General features: G+C 38.9%; 1 protein-coding gene across 1 annotated transcript in view; it reads left to right on the forward strand.

Annotated features, from left to right (window-relative positions):
* The window catches only part of LOC150092017 (RNA-binding protein FXR1-like), a 308,330-nt gene that overhangs the window by 36,135 nt on the left and 249,916 nt on the right, over positions 1-22,279 (forward strand). The window contains exon 2 of the mRNA XM_090377720.1: positions 1,841-1,893. Coding sequence (XP_090233846.1) covers positions 1,841-1,893 — 53 coding nt within the window. The remainder of the gene's footprint in view (positions 1-1,840; positions 1,894-22,279) is intronic.

Below are 22,279 nucleotides of genomic sequence, written 5' to 3' on the forward strand. Positions count from 1 at the left end.
ATTTGTTTAGTATTCTTAATACACATACATACATGGTAAAGAATTTAAAAATATATATTTATAATAAAAACAATTCTGAAAAAGTAGAATTAGCTGAAGGCACTTATTGTGTTGATGTATTTTTTAAAGAAAGTTATTTTGTTATTTGGTTTTTTTTTTAGGAGCATTAGCAACTAAGGCCATATTGCTCCGGGATATGCGGTGGTCATTCCCTGACCTTCCCGCATCCCCCGTATTTGGTGGTGACGGGCTCGAACCCCGGTCTAATCAAGAAGCGTGTGCTGCGCACTGTTGCTCCTTCCCACCTGGCTACGGAGGCGCCTTTTAAAGAAAGACCCCACACTTGGGACCTTTCCAAGCGCAGGGCCGGGTGCAGTTGCACCCACTTCAAGCTGGCCCTGCACGTACCCCTTATGTATATATACCCATTATACACGTACGTACCCCTTATGAACTCCTCATCACTAGATAACAATAACCGATGACACGTACCCCTTATGTGTATATATACACTCTTCGTCAGTAGATAACAATAACCGATGAAACATGAATGCAGCTGATCATGTTTCTTTGGTTATTGTTATCTATTAAACTGTGTTTGAAAGTGATCCTGATAAACAGCATACACTGTATTTGTATGTTATACAATATCAAATGAAATGTAGGTTGCACAACCAGCTGGGTTGTGGGAAATCGAAATGCAGTTCCATTTAGTGTTTTCTGTCATTCAGAAGTATAAAGGTAAGACGAGGAGCAAACCAAAACTACAAACAAGGAGTTTGATTGCAGATGAGAAAATTTACTTATTTTCTCCATGTATTTTTTCAATAATTGTGTTGCTGGAAGACCCAGCCTGCTATGCAGACAAATGAACCATAGTCAAACATATGCACATACCCAAATAGCAGTATTTGGGGGAGAACTTATGAACACATAAAATTTCAACAAATGAATTTGTGCATCAGAGTGATTAACTGACAGCTGAGCAATGTCAATGTGCCATTGAGCAAATTACAGAATACAGTTCTACTCGGCAAAAAACTTATTTGAAAACCCAATTTTCTACAAGTCTAGCAAGTTTGTCATCCTAGTAATAATGAAAGACTACGTATTTCACCAACACAACTTGTAAATTGTGAATAAATTTGCCAAATTCCCTTACCCTGTGCTAAAACTGACAAAGATATTTGGATAAATTCATAAGAAAAGCAAAAAATAAAATGAAAATAACCTACTTCACCAATAAAATAAAATTAAAATAACCATTTTCAGCAACCAGTAATTATTATTATTATTTGCTATATGGTGTAAGGAAGCCTGAGGCTTATGCTGCACCAGCCAAAAAAAATCCAGAGTTACCCTAAGAGAGAGAGAGAGAGAGAGAGAGAGAGAGAGAAGTAGAAGGGAATCACCAAGAAAGAGAAGAATGATGATATCCAGCTCAGGATCCTGGGTGTGCCAAGCCCAAACTCACCAGATGTGAGCCTCTGGAAAGAATATATTCACAGTCATGCAAATTTTTCCATCTTATTCTTAGCGTAGACTAAATGAAACATGCTAAACTGCAAAAATGGGAGGGGCAAGGATTTTATATATAGATTGATTTCTTGTGGCATGGAAGTATGAGAATTGGATTTTTTTTTTTCCCATTCAGAATGCTGATAATTTTCTAATTCATATTTATTACTAAATACAAAATGGAATTACTACTGCTCATAGCACAGTTTATATAAAGATTATAAATCATATTTAAAATAAGATTTTAAAAAATCACACTGTTATAATAATGATAAACAACTGTATAATAAATATTTAATAACTGGTTATCTGATTTATATAGGCCTATGTAACTGATGTCCACGAAGAAGAAGTTACAGTAGCATTTGAGAATAAGTGAGTTTTATTTATTTTTTTTTTGTATTTGTTTTATAAAGTAATCTAGAAATTCTTAATATTTTTTATACAATGGCAGATTATTATTATATATGTCATAGTATCCAATCAAATTTGTTAGACCAGACTTTCCCTTAACAAACCCATGCTGTGTCTGAATTATTATTGCAGTCTTGTCTAGATGATCCTGCAATGCTTCTTTGACAAGTGACTCCATTATTTTCCCTGGAACAGAAGTCAAACTAACTGGTCTGTAATTACTCATGTCACCCTTTAATCCCACCCTTTGTGAATTCCAGTGAATGTAGAAGCAAAATACTCATTTAATTAGAAATAATTGTTCAGAATTTGAAATCTGTGGATGAGCTCTTTTATGCCTGTTGAACAGAACTCCTCACTTTGAACAGAAAAATCAGGCTTCATTAATTACCTCCTCATCAGTCTGAAATATGCATCCTCCATAATAGCTGAATCATTTTAGGGAAGAGGATGAAGTCTGGCTGTAATTTATACAGCCAAATAAGAGGTCATGAGAATGAGGTGAGTGCTGCATATTTTCAAAGGCACATCTGACTTTCAAGAGCAGCCTTATGAGCAAAAGCATTGTTGACTAGGAGGTCGACACCTCTGGATAGCTTCCCAGAAGACTGAGAACATGACCTTGTTGGCAAACAGTTTGGCCTTGGTAAAGATGAAGTTTCCATTGGTTGTTCATTTGTTTTGTTTCTGGATCATTGTGATCTACCCAGCATTTGCCAGTAATCACAATTCAGTCAAAAAACATCAGTATTCTCTCTACAAAGTTCCAAGAATTATGCAGAATTATGCAGAACCTGTGATTTCAGGAAGTGTCAACAATCTCGGAATCCACTGACACAAACTACATCACATTAAGCCTGTAAACGCAACAATCCAGGGTACGCAGGGTCCGAAAATAAGAAGTTATTCTTGCTCGTCTCCGCATCAGTCATAGTAATCTAACACATTCCTTTTTCCTGAGGGTGGATGACCCAACTATGTGTGAGGTGTGTAACTATTTTAACTGTTCATTGCATTTTTTTATAGAATGTCCTGTTTTTAGAGAAGCGCGTCGCTTGTTTTTTAGGGCATTTAATTATCTAACTGAACCATTTACACTTAGTCAGATTGTGAGTGACAGAGACATGTCAGGCATTTTTAACATATTACGCTCGATTAATTTATATACAAATATTTAAGTTTATATAATTATATATTTTTTAAACTTTATACCTTAATTGGTCCTTGAGGTTGTCACAAAAATTCTCTCAGATATGCCGGACAAGCTGTACTTGCTACCTGGGAGTCAAAAATGCTGATGGAACTGATATTTGGGTGACACCCAAGTCAGGTGGACCCAATTTGACTTGCAGTGTTATTTTGACGTTAAAATGTTTTTACCGGCAATATTTGGAAAAAAAAGCATTACATTATCTAGAAAACGTCATGAAACCCGATGCGCATGCATTGTAATTGTTGTGTGCAGTGATGCAACAAGTACAATGCATGTGCCCAAGAAAACTCAGTTATGTGTAACTTGAGCAGTGATGCGCTACATTATACGTTTTTATATGCACATACTGATCAATACGCAATTGACTGTGCCAAAATCTATAGCCCAGCTTTCAAAGGAATATCATGAAAGGAAGAAAGTGAAGTTGGACGGAAATGTAAATCCAGATGAAATTCAACAAGAGTGTTTTGTTATGCCTGGGAGTTCTCAAACTGCTCCCAAAAAAACTTGAGCTGAAATAATGAAGGAATATCGTGAATGGAAGAAAAGGAAATTAAAAATTCAAACTATTCTGAATCATAATGAAATTCAGCCACAGAATTCTACTATGCCTGATACTTATCAGGAATCTAAAACTCCAGCAGAATGAATGAATCAATATCATGCATGAAAAAAAGGGAAATTAGAAATGACTAATAATAAGATTCCTGATTACATCCCTGTAATGTCTACACTAGCTAACAGTGAGTTTGAAAAAATAGTGTACAAAAACCCATTTGGATTTAGTTTAATGTTTGTGATCGTTTATGGTTTTAATTTTGAAATTGAAACCATTGAAACCAATGATTGAAACCATTTCCAACAACTTCAAAGTGAATTTCATTTTCAAGAAGTGAGTACGTTCATGACATGTAATACATGTCATACTTCATTAAAAGAGGGATGGATACCAACTATGGCCGCGTCAAATGGATTTCTATATCCAACATATCCTACTCATTTGCCTCCGCTGGTTGTTGTAACTGAGTGTTTTGATATCACCACGATTACCCTTTATGCAAATTTGTTGTTTACATTATGAACGTGGACAATATGGGTTCATTGGACAAGTAATAAATGTACCAGTTAACATAAATATGATGGTTCATCAATTACCTAGAGAATTAGATGACAATTTTGCCATTAATGCACATATAAATGAAAACTCATACATAAATCATCAGCGCCACCGTAGCCAGGTGGGCAGGAGCAGCAGTGCGTCGCACATGCTTCTTGATTAGACCAGGGTTCGAGCCCATGAGCCACCAAATACAGAGGATGCGGAAAGGTCAGGGAATGACCACCGCATATCCCCGGAGTAATATGGCCTTAGTTGCTAATGCTCATAAAAATTAAAAAAAAAATTAACATGAATTAAATTCTGAGGCTGGAAAGAAGTTTTCTAAATTAATGAAAGATGTCTTCAATTTAGATATTAAGTCAAATACTATATGTAATGGAACGACAATTGATGGAATATTCACTCGGGAATTAAAATCATTTGAGTGTCAGAATTATATATCTTATTTCAGTTACTATAGACCAATAATTTGTGCTTTATATAATATATTTTATATGAATTATTTCACTGTACACTAGTACAATGAAAAATTCCATTCGTTGTACTGAAATTATATTTTCAATAAAAATAATGCAGCAATACTTTTTTTATTTATTTTATTGTACCAGTTTATTAATGAGTTTCTGCAGTAAAGACGTTTTAACAGCTGCCACTGTAACATTTTCAGTGACACTATCAGTCTCAGAGTTGAACTGGGATAGGGGAAAAGGAAGCAGAGAGAGATCACTGATATTGATGAAGGTATATCTGGCTTATTGTCCAAGTTTGAAGATGATAGAAAGATTGGCAGGATTGTTAATGACAGTACGCTACTGGAACAGCATCTAGAAAAGTTAGGCAGATGGGCTGAGAAATGGTAATTGGAGTTTAACATTGACAAATGAAAATACTGCATGTGGGTAGCAATAACCCTAGAGCCTAGATTAATGTATCAACTGTGTGGTACTACATTCAGGGTAGTGGAAAATGAAAAAGACATGGGGATAATTGGTCAGGGAGAAATGGGTTCTCTGAGCAATCCAGACAGGCTGCCAGGACAGCTCATGGGGTTTTGTCAATGATATACAAGCATTTTGTTAACAGGGATAAGGAAGTGATTATCCCATTGTGTAAGGCATTGATCAGGCCAAATCTTGAGTACTTCATTTAAGTATGGAGTCCTCATTTTAGGAAGGGTGTAGAGCTGCTGGAATGAGTAGCGAGAAGGGCAACAAGATTGGCGAGGGGAACAAAGGGGTGCACTTATCATGAAAGAAGTGCTGTGCTGGAGGAATTCTTCTTGCTCAGACTACATACGATGGGACATAAATGAAAATTGAGGAAGGATGTTTCATGCCTCGCACTATATGAATTTTTCTTTAGACAGATGGTTTTTTTTTTTTTTTTTTTTTTTTTTTTTAATGGAAACCCCAAAACGAAAGTACTTAGTACTTAGTACCGTGCATGGGTTGAAAGAGAAGTATGGGGGGGGGAATGCCGGAAACTTTGCTCTAGAGACTAAACATGGGTTTCACCACTTCAAGCCTCCAATAAGCAAACTGGTGGTATTGCCCCGGTCGATGAGAGTCATCTACCACCTGGGTTGGTTGATTGCTGGAAGAAACTTCCATCTATTGTGTAAGTTTATAACTTAAATTAATCAAGGAAGAACTAGATAAACTATTGGTAGGGAAATAAATAGGTGATATGGGAAGTGTCGGGTTTTTTTTTTTTTTTTGCCCGATGCTGTATAAGCTTCCTTTCTTCCATCATTTGCCACTGCTAATGCTATTTACTTGAGAGTGTTCACTTCCTGTCACATCCACTGTTATCAAGAAAAAGTCTTGCCCTCATAGTAGAATAACACACTGGAACTTGATCATGCTGATTTGAGTGCATATCAACAAATGATGCATTACACCATGTGATCGTGAGCATAATTAAAGCATGAACACGTCCCCAAAACATCTTACTGCATGACTACTAAAAAATCTCAAAACAATGAATGAGGCTATTTCTGACACTACCACAAATCTTTTATCTGTCACTGATGCCCACTATTTCTGACACTACCACAAATCTTTTATCTGTCACTGATGCCCACTATTTCTGACACTACCACAAATCTTTTATCTGTCACTGATGCCCATGCTCAAGCTGAATATGATCAATATTAATTATGTAGCATCATAACTTTTGGGACGCTTCCGTGGACAGGAGCAGCAGTGTGTAGCACACGCTTCTTGATTAGACCGGAGTTCGAGCCCGTGACCACCAAATACGGAGGATGTGGAAAGGTCAGGGAATGACCACCGCATATCCCCGGAGCAATATGGCCTTAATTGCTAATGCTCCTAAAAACCAAATAACAAAACTTTTGGTAACAGTTTCCAGTGCTCTTTCTGTTCATGACTACAGTATTTCCTGCGAATCTTGTAATATGTAAGTTATAGAAAGACAACATTATCAGCCATCATTCGGCTTAGTAAATGAAGGCTCGAAAATGGCTTTTGGCTTTCATCACAGAAAATGACCTGTATTCCACCATGACCCTAAATTGACATTAGCTGGTAGTGCTGTTCCTGTTCAGTCAGAAGTGGTTTCTAGGGGTTAATTTGATTCAAAGCTGACTTTCTTGAGCATATCTGCCAAACGGACATATGCTCAAGAAAGTATCTGCATATCTTGAACAAATGGACAAAGCATGCTAAAGGCATCAACATCCTTTGGCTCTTCCATATTTTGGAGTGTTGATAGATGTTCTCGATTTCGCTTATATGGGACAGCAATCCATTCCAGACTATGTTGCTCAATTATATGCATTCGATTGAGAGAGAGAGATTCCGTTGCTAAATAGTTCCATCACATCATCCATATTGCTACAGTTGCTTTTCTCACCTATCCGACCAGTAGGTTATTTGTTGAGACCAATGAACCATCCTTGTCATATAGTCATCAGCTGCTTTTGCTGTGATTTTCATTTAAATTAGGAAGTCCATGTCAAATTATTCCATGTGGCTATTTGTGTTTATGCCACAAATTGGAGTGCATCTATGATGCTTACCCCATGGCCAGCTGATTGTCAGGCATCCAAATTAGAGATATTGTCCCTTTCTCCAAGAAACCTCTCTCAGCCTGGAATATCTGCTTTCCAGTTTGTGACTTCTCTTTGGAAATGGAGAAAATGTACTACACTGTTACTGGTTTAGCAGCAGTTTCTTATTGAACCTTTTTTTTTTTTTTTTTTTTTCCGTACCAATTGATATAAATGTTTTGAAATTTGAATATTTGGTGGGATTATGCAGAGAAGTTATCCTGGTTCAAGATGTTGCTGGGGAAGATTTAACCATCCCACCCTTCCCCAGTGTGAGCATTGTGGGGAAACTTTGTCAATCCAGTATATGCCCTCTCCATTTAGGCAGATTTTAACTGTGAAAAGATTGTCTGAAGTTTTTACCTCTTTAAAAGTGATGCACCTGTGCTAGTTTGTATAACCAAATTTAGTTTTCACAAATATTTTCATCCTAAGAATTTATTCTGTCCAGTGATTGTACTTATGACAGTTTGGTTTTAACTGTTAGTGTTATTATTTATTGTTTATGTATTTATTTATTACACTGGTCAACACCTAAAATGTTATGAAAACGAAAATTCCCAATCTTGGCTAATTTTATGCTGCTGAACACAAAAATCATATTAAAATTTGTCAGTTGGCTCTTGTTTTCGATTTACAGTTGGGGTCTCATATTAGCAAGTTACTCAACATTATCAACATTTGTTCTTGGCAAGACGCATGGCAACATTGCAGTTTCAGTACCACCACGTTCTTGCTCTTCTCACGTCATCGGCAACTGTTACCTCACTGTGCATCACATGATAAGTTGTTGCCTCAAATAAATCTTCAACTCTGTTGCAGTAATCCTCAATTATGGCTAGTACTGGGTGATTTGTTCTCAGTTAATGGTTCTCAGTGAGATTCCTACTTTTTGGGTAGGAATTTCTGTGAGATTCCTACTTTTTTGTGTAATATACCCCATAAATTTGCTAATAGTCTGGATGACTTCTGTTACGTATGTGAACTCGTCCCTTAACTCGAGCCATAAAAACTGCCTACTTCTTGTACTTTGGGTGTAAAGCAGGTGAACAGGACAAGAACTAGGCTCCACACATGTTGAGTTCATCAAAACTTAACGTGAGGGTGAATCGAAAAGGACGTTTTATGCCTTTCGCAGTGCCCATAATATGGAGGGAGCCAACAAATCATGTCACGTACAGAAGTAATGGTGCTTTCTAAATATACCGTCTGCAATTCGTCCCATGCCACACGAAGTACTACCTATTTCTGAACCACCCGGCCATTTTTCTCTACACTCTGATGAAGATGAAGACACTGAACATCAACTTGATATACACTAAGAAGTATAGCAGCCGTCTATGTCAAGGGATCTACCATTTTGTCCAAACTTTTATCCTTCTGAACCACATAAGATCACAAAGTGAGCTTAATGGCCACGAGGCTACAACAGTGGAATCTTCTAGATCAGTGGTGTCCAACCTGTGGCCCACTGGCCAGATCCGGCCCACGGATAAATTTTATAAGGCCTGCGCGGAAAGTGAACTAAAATGGCATTGATCTCAACTGCGTGTACAGGCATGCAAGCTCCCAGCTCAACTGTATCAAACATGTACATGTGGTTCAGTGCAGTCATATGTACGCTAAATACAGTTATGTATTTTGATAGAGCTTGTTCATTGCATTGAATTAATTATTAATTTGTATTGAATTAAAAAAAAATAATTCTTAAAAATGTTCCAAAAGGGGAAAAATCGATTTGGAGTGCCGTGTTTTTGATCCAAGGTGGACTGAAGACTATTTCTTCATTAATTACCACGAAAAAGCAGTGTGTTTGGTGTGTCAGGAGACCGTGTGAGTTTCTAAAGAATATAACATTGATTCCAATCATAAAATTTATCATCAACTTAAAGGAGTGCTGCAAAAAGAAAACTATTCAACGTTACAGAACAAATTAAGAAAGCAACAAAACATATGGAAAACATATCAGTCAAGAAATTTATCTGCTGTATGTGCTAGTTTTAAAGTTGCACATTTGATCACTTTTGAAAGTAAACCGTTCAATGATGGTGAATTTAAGTGTTGTTTGTTAAAAGTTGTGGAAGAAATTTGTCCGGAGAAACCAACAGTGATACAAGACATTAGTTTGTCTTGACAAACAATTATGTGAAGAGTGGAAGATGTTGGAAAGAATTTGTCCGAACAACTTTTGGAAAACCTAAAACAAATGAAATATTTTAGTGTGGCACTGGATGACAATACTAATGAAAACGACACAGCCCAACTCCTCATCTTCATATGTGGAATTAATGATAATTTGTACCAGTTGAAGATTTAGCTGATCTACAGAGTATGCGTGGAATAACTACAGGTGAAAATCTTTGCCAATCTATCGAAAAGTTAGGATTAAATATTAAAAACCTGGTAGGAGTCACAAATGATGGTGCAAAAAATATGATTGGTAAAAACATTGGGCTTATGGGTAGAATAACCAAGAAAATAATAGATATCAGAGCTGAAACTCCAATTAGAATTCACTGCATTGTGCATCAAGAAGTTCTTTATGTGAAAGTAATGGATCTCCAACACATTTTTAGCATTAGCATTAGTAGAGGCATTTGATGCAAGAAAGCAAGCTTATGCAGCATCAGCCAAAAAATAAATAAATAAATAAAAAATAACCACTTCCACTTCACCCCTCTGTTCGTTCGAAATACCTGTCCAGCTGAGCCTTAAACTTATTTAGTCTATCAACTTCCACGACAAGGGATGGAAGTCTGTTCCACCAACCAACCACCCGCTGGCTAAAGACAAATTTCCGCACGTCTATCCTACATCTGTCTTTCCTCAATTTGAATTTATGCCCTCTCAGGTGATTATTCTGGGCAAGAGGAAGAATCCCATCAGCATTGAGCATGCTCAAACCATTCAAGGCTTTATACACCTCTATCAGATCACCTCGCTGGTGCCTAGTCTCCAGACACTGTAATTTGCAAAACTTAAGCCTTTCTTCGTAAGAGCACCCCTTTTAGCATTAGCATTAGTAGAGGCATTTGATGCAAGAAAGCAAGCTTATGCAGCTTACACTCTTTGCATTCCTTACACTCTTTGCATCGCGCACACACAAAGACATCTCCCATGGCAGTATCATGTCCCGTATCCAACTGCTCCACAAACAGGCGCCTCCGTAGCCAGGTGGGAAGGAGCAGTAGTGCGTATCACATGCTTCTTGATTAGACCGGGGTTCGAGCCCGTCACCACCAAATACGGAAGATGCGGAAAGATCAGGGAATGACCACTGCATATCCAGGAGCAATATGGCCTTAGTTGCTAATGCTCCTAAAAACCAAAAACAACAACCTCTGAATCACAGCCTTTTAAAATGCACTACTTGCTTGATGTTTGTGGAGCTTAGCATTAGCATTAGTAGAGGCATTTGATGCAAGAAAGCAAGCTCATGCAGCATCAGCCAAAAAAAAAAAAAAAAAACCCACCTCCACTTCACCCCTCTGTTCGTTCAAAATACCTGCAGCATCAGCCAAAAAAAAAAAAAAAAAAACCCACCTCCACTTCACCCCTCTGTTCGTTCAAAATACCTGTCCAGCTGAGCCTTAAACTTATTTCGGCTATCAACCTCCACCACAAGGGATTGAAGTCTGTTCCACCAACCAACCACCCGCTGGCTAAAGGCAAATTTCCGCACGTCTATCCTACATCTGTCTTTCCTCAATTTGAATTTATGCCTTCTCAGGTGATTTTTCTGAGCTAGAGGAAGAATCCCATCAGCATTGAGCATGCTTAAACCATTCAAGGCTTTATACACCTCTATCAGATCACCTCGCTGGTGCCTACTCTCCAGACACTGTAATTTGCAAAACTTAAGCCTTTCTTCGTAAGAGCACCCCTTTGTTCCATTCACTAATCTTGTTGCCCTTCTCTGTACTTGTTCCAGCAGCTCTACATCCTTCTTGAAATGAGGCCTCCAGACCTGTATACAGTACTCTAGGTGTGGCCTGACCATTGCCTTATACAATGGAATAATCACCTCCTTATCCCTGCTGGAAAAATTCCTGTATATCATTGACAATACTCCATGAGCTACTCTTGCAGCCCGTCTGCACTGCTCAGAGAACTTCATATCTGCCTGCACAACCACCCCCAAGTCTCTTTCATTCTCTACCTCTGTCACTGTAGTACCACAGAGTTGATACGTTGCTCTGGGGTTGCTGTTTCCCATGTGTAGTACTTTACATTTGTCAATGTTAAACTTCATTTGCCACCTCTCAGCCCATCTGCTCAACCTTTCCAGATCCTGTTGCAGCAGCATAGTGTCAGTAGTGTCCTTGACAACCCTGCCAACCTTTGTATCATCTGCAAACTTGGACATTAAGCTTGATATACCATCATCAATATCATTTATAAATACAGAAAACAATAATGGACCCAACACTGAGGCCTGTGGGACTCCACTAATAACATTAGTCCACGATGACCAGTGTCCATTAATTACCACTCTCTGTCTTCTCCCCCTCAACCACCCCTTTATCCATAGCAGCAATTTGCCTCCAATGTCACACTGCTCCAATTTGTGTAGCAGTCTTCCATGTGCAACAGTATCAAAAGCCTTTCTAAGATCCAAGTATATAATATCAAAGTTATTCCCTGCATCCAGTTCTTTTGTGACTGCATCATAGTATCCAATCAAGTTGGTCAGGCAAGACTTCCCCTTAACAAAACCGTGCTGTGTCTGAGCTATAACTGAAGTCTTGTCTAAATGATCCTGCAGTGCTTCTTTAACCAGTGACTCCATTAATTTTCCTGGAACAGAAGTTAAGCTCACAGGTCTATAATTACTTGTGTCAGCCTTTGATCCTCCTTTGTGAATTGGGGTCACATTTGCACATTTCCAGTCTATGGGTACCTCCCCTGAGTCCAAGGAAGCTCTCATAATTATGGCTAAGGGTTTGCTTACTTCCTTTGCTGCCTCCTTTAATATAACTGGATAGATCCCATCCACCCCGGGTGCCTTTCTTGTGTTTATCTTCAACAGTTTCTCCTCCACTTTACTCCCAGTTATTTCAAGATTCTCTAGCTTACTGCTAGAGTTGAATACACCTCTGGCATTCCCCTTGCTGAATAACTCCTCATATGTGAATGTCGATGCAAAATATTCATTTAGTTTGTTAGCTACCTGAGCAGGATCATCAACAGTTGACCCATCAATATCAAGTGGACCAATCTGATTCAGCCCCTTCCTTCTAGAGTTTACATAAGTAAAGAACTCTTTGCTGTTTTTCTTTGCTTTCTCGGATTTCTCGTAATCTGCCTTCGCCTGCCTAACCTCCTTTGTAACTTGGTTGCATATCAACTTGTATCTATCATAGGCTTCTGTGTCATGTGTTAATTTGTAAGTATCCCATGCATTTTTCTTCTCTGCCATATGCCTCATTAGTTCATCTGACATCCATTTTGGCCTAAACCTTGAACAATATTTCTTAGCATTAGCATTAGCAGGGGCATATGATGCAAGAAAGCAAGCTTATTCAGCATCAGCCAAAAAAAAAAAAAAAACCCACTCCCATTTCACCCCTCCGTTCGTTCGAAATACCTGTCCAGTTGAGCTTTAAATTTGTTTAGGCTATCAATTTCAACAACAAGTGATGGAAGTCGGTTCCACCAACCAACCACCCGCTGGCCAAAGGCAAATTTCCACACATCTATCCGACATCCGTCCTTCCTCAATTTGAATTTATGCCCTCTGAGGTGATTATTCTGAGAAAGATGAAGAATCCCATTGGCATTGAGCATGCTCAAACCATTCAAAGCCTTATACACCTCTATCAGATCACCTCGCCGGTGCCTAGTCTCCAGACTCTGTAATTTGCAAAACTTGAGCCTTTCTTCGTAAGAGCAACCCTTTGTTCCATTTACTAATCTTGTTGCCCTTCTCTGTACCCGTTCCAGCAGCTCTACATCCTTCTTGAAATGAGGCCTCCAGACCTGTATACAGTACTCAAGATGTGGCCTTACCATTGCCTTATACAAGGGAATAATCACCTCCTTATCCCTGCTAGAAAAATTCCTGTATATCATTGACAAGACACCATGAGCTACTCTTGCAGCTCGTCTGCACTGCTCAGAGAACTTCATATCTGCCTGCACAATTACCCCCAGGTCCTTTTCATTCTCCACCACTGTCAGTGTAGTACCGCAGAGTTGATACGTTGCTCTGGGGTTACTGTTTCCCATATGCAGCACTTTACATTTGTCGATGTTAAACCTCATTTGCCACCTCTCAGCCCATCTGTTCAACCTTTCCAGATCCTGTTGCAGTAGCATAGCGTCAGTATTGTCCTTAACGACCCTGCCAACCTTTGTATCATCTGCAAACTTGGACATTAAACTTGATATCCCATCATCAATATCATTCATAAACACCGAAAACAACAACGGACCCAACACTGAACCTTGAGGAACTCCACTAATAACATTAGTCCACATTGAGCAGTGTCCATTGATTACCACTCTCTGTCTTCTGCCACTCAACCATCCCCTTATCCATAGCAGCAATTTGCCTCCAATGCCACACTGCTCCAATTTGCGCAGCAGTCTTCCATGTGCAACAGTATCAAAAGCCTTTCTAAGATCCAAATATATAATATCAAAGTTATTCCCTGCATCCAGTTCTTTTGTGACTACATCATAGTATCCAATCAAATTGGTCAGGCAAGACCTGCCCTTAACAAAACCATGCTGCGTCTGAGCTATAACTGAATTCTTGTCTAGATGATCCTGCAGTGCTTCTTTAACCAGTGCCTCCATTAATTTACCTGGAACAGAAGTTAAACTAACAGGTCTATAATTACTTGTGTCATCCTTTGAACCTCGTTTGTGAATTGGGGTCACATTTGCACATCTCCAGTCCATAGGTACCTCCCCTGAGTCCAAGGAAGCTCTCATAATTATGGCTAAGGGTTTGCTTACTTCCTTTGCTGCCTCCTTTAATATAACTGGATAGATCCCATCCACCCCAGGTCTTAGTTGGTATGTAAAGCCTAGTAGCTTCCAAGATAAGTTCTTTGAATGCTTCCCATTTTGAATTTGCTGCTGGTAACATCATCAGTTGGTCCCACTGTATAGAATTTAAATACTGTCTCAGTCCATCGTAGTTGCCCTTACGGAAGCAATAACCCTTCCCTTTACCCCTAATGGTAGTTACCTCTTTGATTAAATCCCACTTCCGCACACTGTGATCACTGCCTCCTAGTGGTTCATTTATCTGCAGATTCTTAATGCATGAAGAATCACTGCTGATAATCAAATCAAGAGTATTACTCCCTCTAGTTGCCTCCCGAACATGCTGATGTAGAAAACAATCATCCAGTAAATCCACAAAAGCCCTGCTAGTGTGTGAGTAACCAGCCCCCAAATTCCAGTCAATATCTGGGAAATTAAAATCTCCCATTATAAGACTCTGATTTACTGGCCCACTCTATTTCCCTGTATAGTTCCTTATTATACTCATCAGAGTCATTAGGCCTATAGCACACTCCTACGCTCAATTTTGATCTCCCAATGCTTATGTCACGCCAAACTGACTCAACACTGCACTGTCCAGCGATGTCGACTGGCTTCACTTCCTTGGTTTTTATGTGTTTCTTAACTAATAGCATAACCCCTCCCCCCTTCCTATCCTTTCTGTAGACATTGTACTCCCCAAATTGCAGTTCTGCATCCCTTATATCTGTGTGACACCACGTCTGTGATATCCCAACAATATCTGCCTTTGATGTTTTGAGCAATACTTCAAATTCATCAAATTTATTTACTAAACTCCTAGCATTGGTGTACACGCAGGTATACCTGCACCTGTTTCTATTCTTAGCTACCCTAACACAACCCATGTGTTTACTTGTACCGCAATGGCTCCCAGCAGTCTCTGAAATACCATGCATCTTGTTTTTCAGGCTTCTGCTCATTCTAATAGAAGCAGTGCAAGAATCTCTTTCACCTCTGCCAGTGGCTACTGTCAATCTATTGGTCTTTGTCTCACCCCAAGCTAGCAGTTTTCCGACCCACCTAACACTGCCTCGATAGCATCAGCAAATATTCTTGCACCCTTTCTATTTAAGTGTATCCCATCCCTGTAGAAGCAATCTCTCCTGTTAATAAGTACAGTCCAGGCTGAAAAAAATTCTACCCCTTGAGCCTTGCACAATCTTTCCAGGGCCGAATTGATCGACAAGGCTCTCATCATATACTCCCTCCTATCGTGTCTGGGCAGAATTGCAGACACTTTCAAATTCAACCCTAATTCTCGGATTTTGTTCAACAGTGACCTGTACTTGTTAAGTAATTCTGCCGGTCTCCTACTCTTAATATTATTAGTGCCAACGTGTACAACTATATCACCTTTTGTGCCCTTAAAAGATGATATTTGCTCTACAACGTCATCAACCTTTGCTCCTGGCAGACATACCCTGGTCCTGTTCCACCTATCTTTTTTACAAAGCATGTTCCCCGTTTGTTGGGGGAACATGCTTTGTAAAAGCTCCTAAAAACCAAAAACAACAACCTCTGTGATTCAGAGGTGGTTGTTTTTGGTTTTTAGGAGCATTAGCAACTAAGGCCATATTGCTCCCGGATATGCAGTGGTCATTCCCTGATCTTTCCACATCTTCCGTATTTGGTGGTGACGGGCTCGAACCCCGGTCTAATCAAGAAGCATGTGATACGCACTACTGCTCCTTCCCACCTGGCTACAGAGGCGCCTGTTTGTGGAGCAATCGGATACGGGCAACTGCCCCCCTCAATTCTCCCCTGAGCCACAGCACTCCCATTAGCTTTGGCCTTTTGCTTTGCTGCTCTGGTCTGAGTCATGATTTCGATTGAATTTCAATAAAATTTCGATTTCAGTACAAAATTAAAACCCTAAACTTGTATCCCAACACAGTTATAACGCTATATGTTTCAGTATCGAGTGTTATCTACGAAATCCCTTTATATAACTTCCGTATCAAGTTAAGTATTAATTATTTATGTTACGTAACTAAGTCATTATATGTATAGTTAAAAGTACAATTTAATTGACAATGAAGTTCAAGATTAATAGATTTTACTGATTAATTGACAATATTATGTACTATACTATATTAAGCTTATGCTATCTAGTTCGAGATATTTTGTATTGTGTAACAATGGCTGTCATTTACGAACGTTAAACACATGGATTTGATACCCTTACCGATACTAAGTAATACCTACAAAATCTCTATCTAAGTTACTTTAAACTAAGTATCGTAAATAGGAATATAAAGCTACTCTAGAAAATAAGTTAATATGCCAATTTAAGCTAATAAAACAGAAAATAAATCAGAAAAAACTTCTCTGTTCCAGGAGTGGCAAAAAGCTACGGCCGCACTGGCTACCCTCGTTCTCAAACAAATGTAACTTATAAATGTTGTTATTTCAACTGTAAATTTTACAAGATCACATGGCCTAAATGTGGCTGTTGAAACATCACGTTGAGGTCCTTTGGTCCTTGAGGTTCGGACTCCCAGGTAGCAAGAACAAGCTGTTCTTGCTACCTGGGAGTCTAAAACGCTGATGGAACTGATATTCGGGTGACACTTAAGTCAAGTGGACCCAATTTCGGCGAAGTCCGGACGGTCTATGACAGCCAAATCCTCTGCTTGCACCTTCACGATGGTGGGACTGTTAGTAATCCTGGGTATAACCTCCATGCACAAGTACATGGTGGGTGACCACCCAGGTGTGAACCAACGTAAGCAGGGGTCGAGGTGTGGCGCCCACACCACATGGAGGAACGCCGCCCCTCTATGTTACCAGGCAGTACTAGGTGGTAGATGACTCTCATCAACCGGTGAAATACCACCAATTTGCTTATTGGAGGCTTGAAGTGGTGGAACCCATGTTTAGTCTCTAGAGCTAAGTTCCGGCCAACCCTTCCCTATCTCTTGCATCATGCAGTATGATTGATAATTTTTGAGGTTATGATGAATGTCGTGGCGAGATCCAATATTCCTTACATTTCGAGGGAACAGCTCTAAAACGGTGTTCGCAGGCCGGCCGCTAGATAGTACACCGGACCAAACCTATTGGTAACTCTCTAGGAGGCTTCCGGATCAGCTAGTGTATAATCTTGCTACCTCTACTCTGCCAGATAGTGACTGATGGGAGTCCGAGTAGTGTGTATGCGGGGAGCATTGTCGAGGCCACGTTATGTCAAGGATCTGGGTATATTCTTACCACATGTACGCCATATCCAAAAATTTCATTATTTCATACAGCATGTCCCACCCACTTTTTCTTACTATTGAATACACCATGAATTGTCAAAATAATAGAGCAAGCTTATCTGCGAAAAGACCTAAACCTCCCAAGGACTTCCTAATTCATTTCACAAATATACGTGGTCTCAATTCCAATCTCAACGATGTCCATTTCCACTTGCAGTCTTCCAAACCCCATGTACTTTTTCTGACTGAATCTCAGTTATCAGTTGATTCAACTACTGCTCATCTCAGATGTCCAAATTATTTGCTGTATGATTCCTTTCGCCTCAAAGGTGGTACTTGTGCATATGTCCGTTCTGATATTCCCCGTCAGAGACTTGGCAATTTGGAATCTCCTCTCTTTGATCTTCTCTGGCTTAAAATCTCTCTACCTCATTGTGTCAAATTCATCTGTTGTCTCTACCGTTCTCCCAACTCCACTAATCACTTGGAGCTCTTTGACTTCCTCTCTTTGCAACTTGACTTTCTCCAGTCCAACTTTCCTAACAGTGAGGTAATTTCCTTGGTGATTTTAATGTTCACAACTCCAGCTGGCTTCCGTTTTCTAGTTACACCGAACCAGCAGGTCGAGATGCTGAGGCTTTTGCAATTACTAATGACCTTGCACAGATTGTTCATTTACCTACAAGAATACCGGACAATCCTAATCATACAGCCAATACCCTTGATTGTCTCTTCTCCAATAGAACCTTTATCTCATGGCTATTCCCAACCTCGTATTGTTTGGCATTACAAGAATGCAAAATGGGATAACCTGCGAGACTTCTTTTCTTCTTTTCCTTGGTCCGATTACTGTTTCAAAACTTCTGATGTCAACGTTTGCTCAGATCGTGTCAGTGAAATTATTCTTGCAGGAATGGAATCCTTTATCCCACACTCCACTTTAAAATCTCGTCCTTTATCTAAACCTTGGTTCTCCAACAAATGTGCTAAGGCAGTCCAAGAGAAGAATGTTGCATATCGTAATTGGCTTGTTTCTGATTCTTCAGTTTCATTTTCTGCCTACACCAAAGCTCGCAACAATTGTAAAGCAGTTATTAATCAGTCCAAACTAGAGTTTGAACAGGCTAAGAGTAGAAAACTTGCTTCTTGCCCTAATGGTAGCCGAGCATTCTGGTCTCTTGCCAAAGCTATTGGCCGCAACTTTTGTCCATCTCTGCTCCCACCTCTGTCCAAACCAGATGGTTCTGTTGTCACTTCAGCCAAGGATAAAGCTGACCTGCTAGCATCCCATTTTTCTTCCAGCTCATGTATTAATGATCTGGGTAAAACACCTCCCACCATTCCTAACACGCTCCATTCAATGCCTTCTGTGGTCTTCCGTCAAAAGGATATCAGAAGGATTTTGATGAATCTTGATGCTAAGAAAGCTCCAGGTCCTGATGGTATTTCTCCACTTGTTCTCAAAACCTGTGCTCCTGAACTTACTCCTATTCTTTGCCGCCTTTTTTCACTTTCTTATTCCAAAGGTGTTTTTCCTTCTGCTTGGAAATTTGCTCATATCCAGCCAGTTCCTAAAAAGGGTGACAAATCCCTCCCATCCAATTATCGTCCCATTGCAGTTACTTCTACTCTTTCTAAAGTAATGGAGAAATCAATTAACCGGCAACTCTTAAACTACCTAGAAACCTTCCGTCTGATCAACGATCGCCAGTGTGGATTCCGTCAGTGTCGATCCACTGGTGATATTCTGGCTTATGTTACCCATTTATGGACTAATTCAATGGAAAGGTTCGGTGAAACACAAGTAGTTGCTCTTGACATCTCAAAGGCTTTTGATCGTGTTTGGCATAAAGGTCTTCTAAACAAGCTTCCATCTTATGGTTTGCCAACTGTTTTTAGTAATTGGTTATCCAGTTTTCTCTCTGATCGCTCACTGAGGGTGATGGTAGATGGCTCTCTGTCTTCTAACTTCTCCACTAATGCCGGTGTCCCCCAAGGTTCAGTTCTTTCCCCCACTCTTTTCCTCTTGTATATCAATGACCTTCTTCCATTGACTGGAAATCCAATCCATAGTTTTGCCGATGATAGCACATTACATTCAACTTTCCATTTTGAGAAACCTTGTCCTGCTCAATCAGCTTCAAGTTTTCGAAAATCTGCTACCAATTCCTTAAATGCCGATCTTCAGGTAATTGTCCAGTGGGGCAAAGACAACTTAGTTGATTTCAACCCTTCTAAAACTCAGTCTTGTCTTATATCTCGCAAAAAGGATTCTTCTGCTCCTATGCTTATCTTTAGTGACACTCCGATTTCTAGGCAAAATGATATATCTCTTTTGGGGATTACCCTGACTTCTAATCTCTCTTGGCACAAGCACATTACAAATATTGCTTCCTCTGCATCTAAAAAACTTGGTTTTCTCTTTCGCTCTCGGCGTTACTTTTCTTCCAAACAGCTGCTCACTCTGTATAAATCGCAAATCCGCCCTGCCATGGAATATTGTTTCACATCTGGAGTGGTGCCCCCAAAACCTCTCTCAGGCTTCTTGATTCCATTCAGAAGAGGGCAGTTAGGTTAATTAATGATTCATCTCTAACAGAGTCTCTCCACTCGCTTTCTCATAGACGTACTGTTTCTGCTGCATGCCTCTTCTACAGATACTTCCATGGGCACTGTTCTTCTGAATTGGCTTCTATAATTCCTGCTCTCTCTTTCAAAACAGTCCGAACACGTGCCGCCACCAGTCAACATCCATTTACTGTCCAGCTTCAAACCCACAGAACCAACTTTTCATCTTCCTCATTTATTCATTCAACTGCCGTTTTCTGGAACAACCTTCCTTCATACGTATTTCCTGAAAATTACAATCTGCAGAAGTTCAAGTCCAATGTCAACAAATATCTTCTTTCGTCTTTTCAACCTCCAACCCAAGCACGGTATTAAGTACTATAGGTTCTAATACCTCTCGTGTTTGGGGTTCTCATAAAAAAAAAAAAAAAAAAATCACTGAATGTTTCAACACAGGAAAAGAAAAACCAATAAAACTATCAAATATTGAGTGGCTGTTTGATCTTGCAATTCATACATAAGTTTCTAGTCATTTAAATGCTCTTAATTTAAAACTACAAGGGGAAAGGAAAATTGGTCCGATTTCTTGGTGACATCAAATCATTTCAAAATAAGTGGTTATTATTTAAATCCCAGTTGAGTAAGACAATTTAGTTCACTTTGAATGTTGTACTGAGCTAAAGGAAAAACACATTTCCAAAGAATCGTTGCCTTTCATTATTACAATTACTTTTTGACAAGTTTGAAAGTCAATTTTCTGATATAAAATCCCATTAAAAAACATAAGCTTTTGTTTGAGAACCCATTTATTTCTGTGGCTGAAATTACAATCCCAGATTGCAACTTGAAATTATTGATCTTCAAGCCAAAATTTGATTCAAAAATAAGTATATAGACTGCAAAAATAAACAGTTTGAATTCTACAAGGCTTTCCTATCTGAAGATTTTCCGCTAATAAAAGAAAATGCCATGAAAATGGCTACTTTGTTTGGATCAATGTATGTTTGCAAGCAGATTTTTTTCACTTGTAAAATCAAATAAATATTTAAAAAGAAACAAAATAACAGATGCACATTTTTTATTTTTTATTTTTTTTTATGAAAATCCCAAACACGAGAGGTATTAGAACCTATAGTACATGGATAGTAAACACATGGATTAGGTAGCAAACTCCAGTAAAGGACATTCTTATCAAAACTAAAGAACTAAAATGGTCTTGGGCAGGACACATAGCTAGAAGACATGATGACAGATGGAGTAAGAGAATAACAGAAAGGTACCCAAGAGGAGCTAGAAGAAAACCTGGAAGACAACAACGGAGATGGACAGATGAAATTCATGAGTTTGTGGGTAGTAAATGGATGGGCATTGCACAAAACAGAAGGAACTGGAAAGTTGCTGGAGAGGCCTTCATCCTGTAGTGCAGGGGTGGCCAACTCAATTTGTGATGCGATCTAGTTTTTTCCTTCAAAATGTGCCGCAATCTACCTTCTCAAAAATTTCATTGCACAAGGTTAAAAAGGTTAATCAACACATTGAAAAATGTTGTTTATAAATTTTAAAATTCAATACAATTTAGAATTCTTATTTTAAATTCATATATGTATTTAAAATTTTAATTTATACTAGGTTTGTGTCTTCATGTCATCTGCCAAGCTTTCAAAATCAGGAATATACTGTGATAAGGCCAACCTTAAAGAATCTTCTGTATGCAAGTCCGTAGGAGCACAGCGATTCTTCGTGTTTGTTTGTTTCAAATACAAAAAGGCCGATTCACATAGATATGTGGAACCCAAACAGGAATTTAAAAGTTCACTGCATTTTTTTACATTTGGGTAGTTTTTTTAGCAAACATATTTCCAGAAGTCTTTTTCTGATGAGCTGGCTTTTAGGAAAATATCGTTTCGCAATATAATAATTTCATTTTTAAGTAATATTTTCTCCATGTGAAAAATTGCAGCGATTTTTTCTGCAATTTGTTTCGTATCTAAGTCGAAATTAAATGAATAAGAAATATATTGAACAATGTCTTCAATTGTTTTAAAATCACTGAATCTGATTTCAAAATCATCCACACTTTCTCAATTGCAGAAACATATTTCTCACTATTAAATTCAAAAACAGGATATTTTTGC

The sequence above is a fragment of the Mastigoproctus giganteus genome, chromosome 1 (genome assembly GCF_048544385.1).
Source record: "Mastigoproctus giganteus isolate SK-2022 chromosome 1, ASM4854438v1, whole genome shotgun sequence".
Lineage (NCBI taxonomy): Eukaryota > Metazoa > Arthropoda > Arachnida > Uropygi > Thelyphonidae > Mastigoproctus > Mastigoproctus giganteus.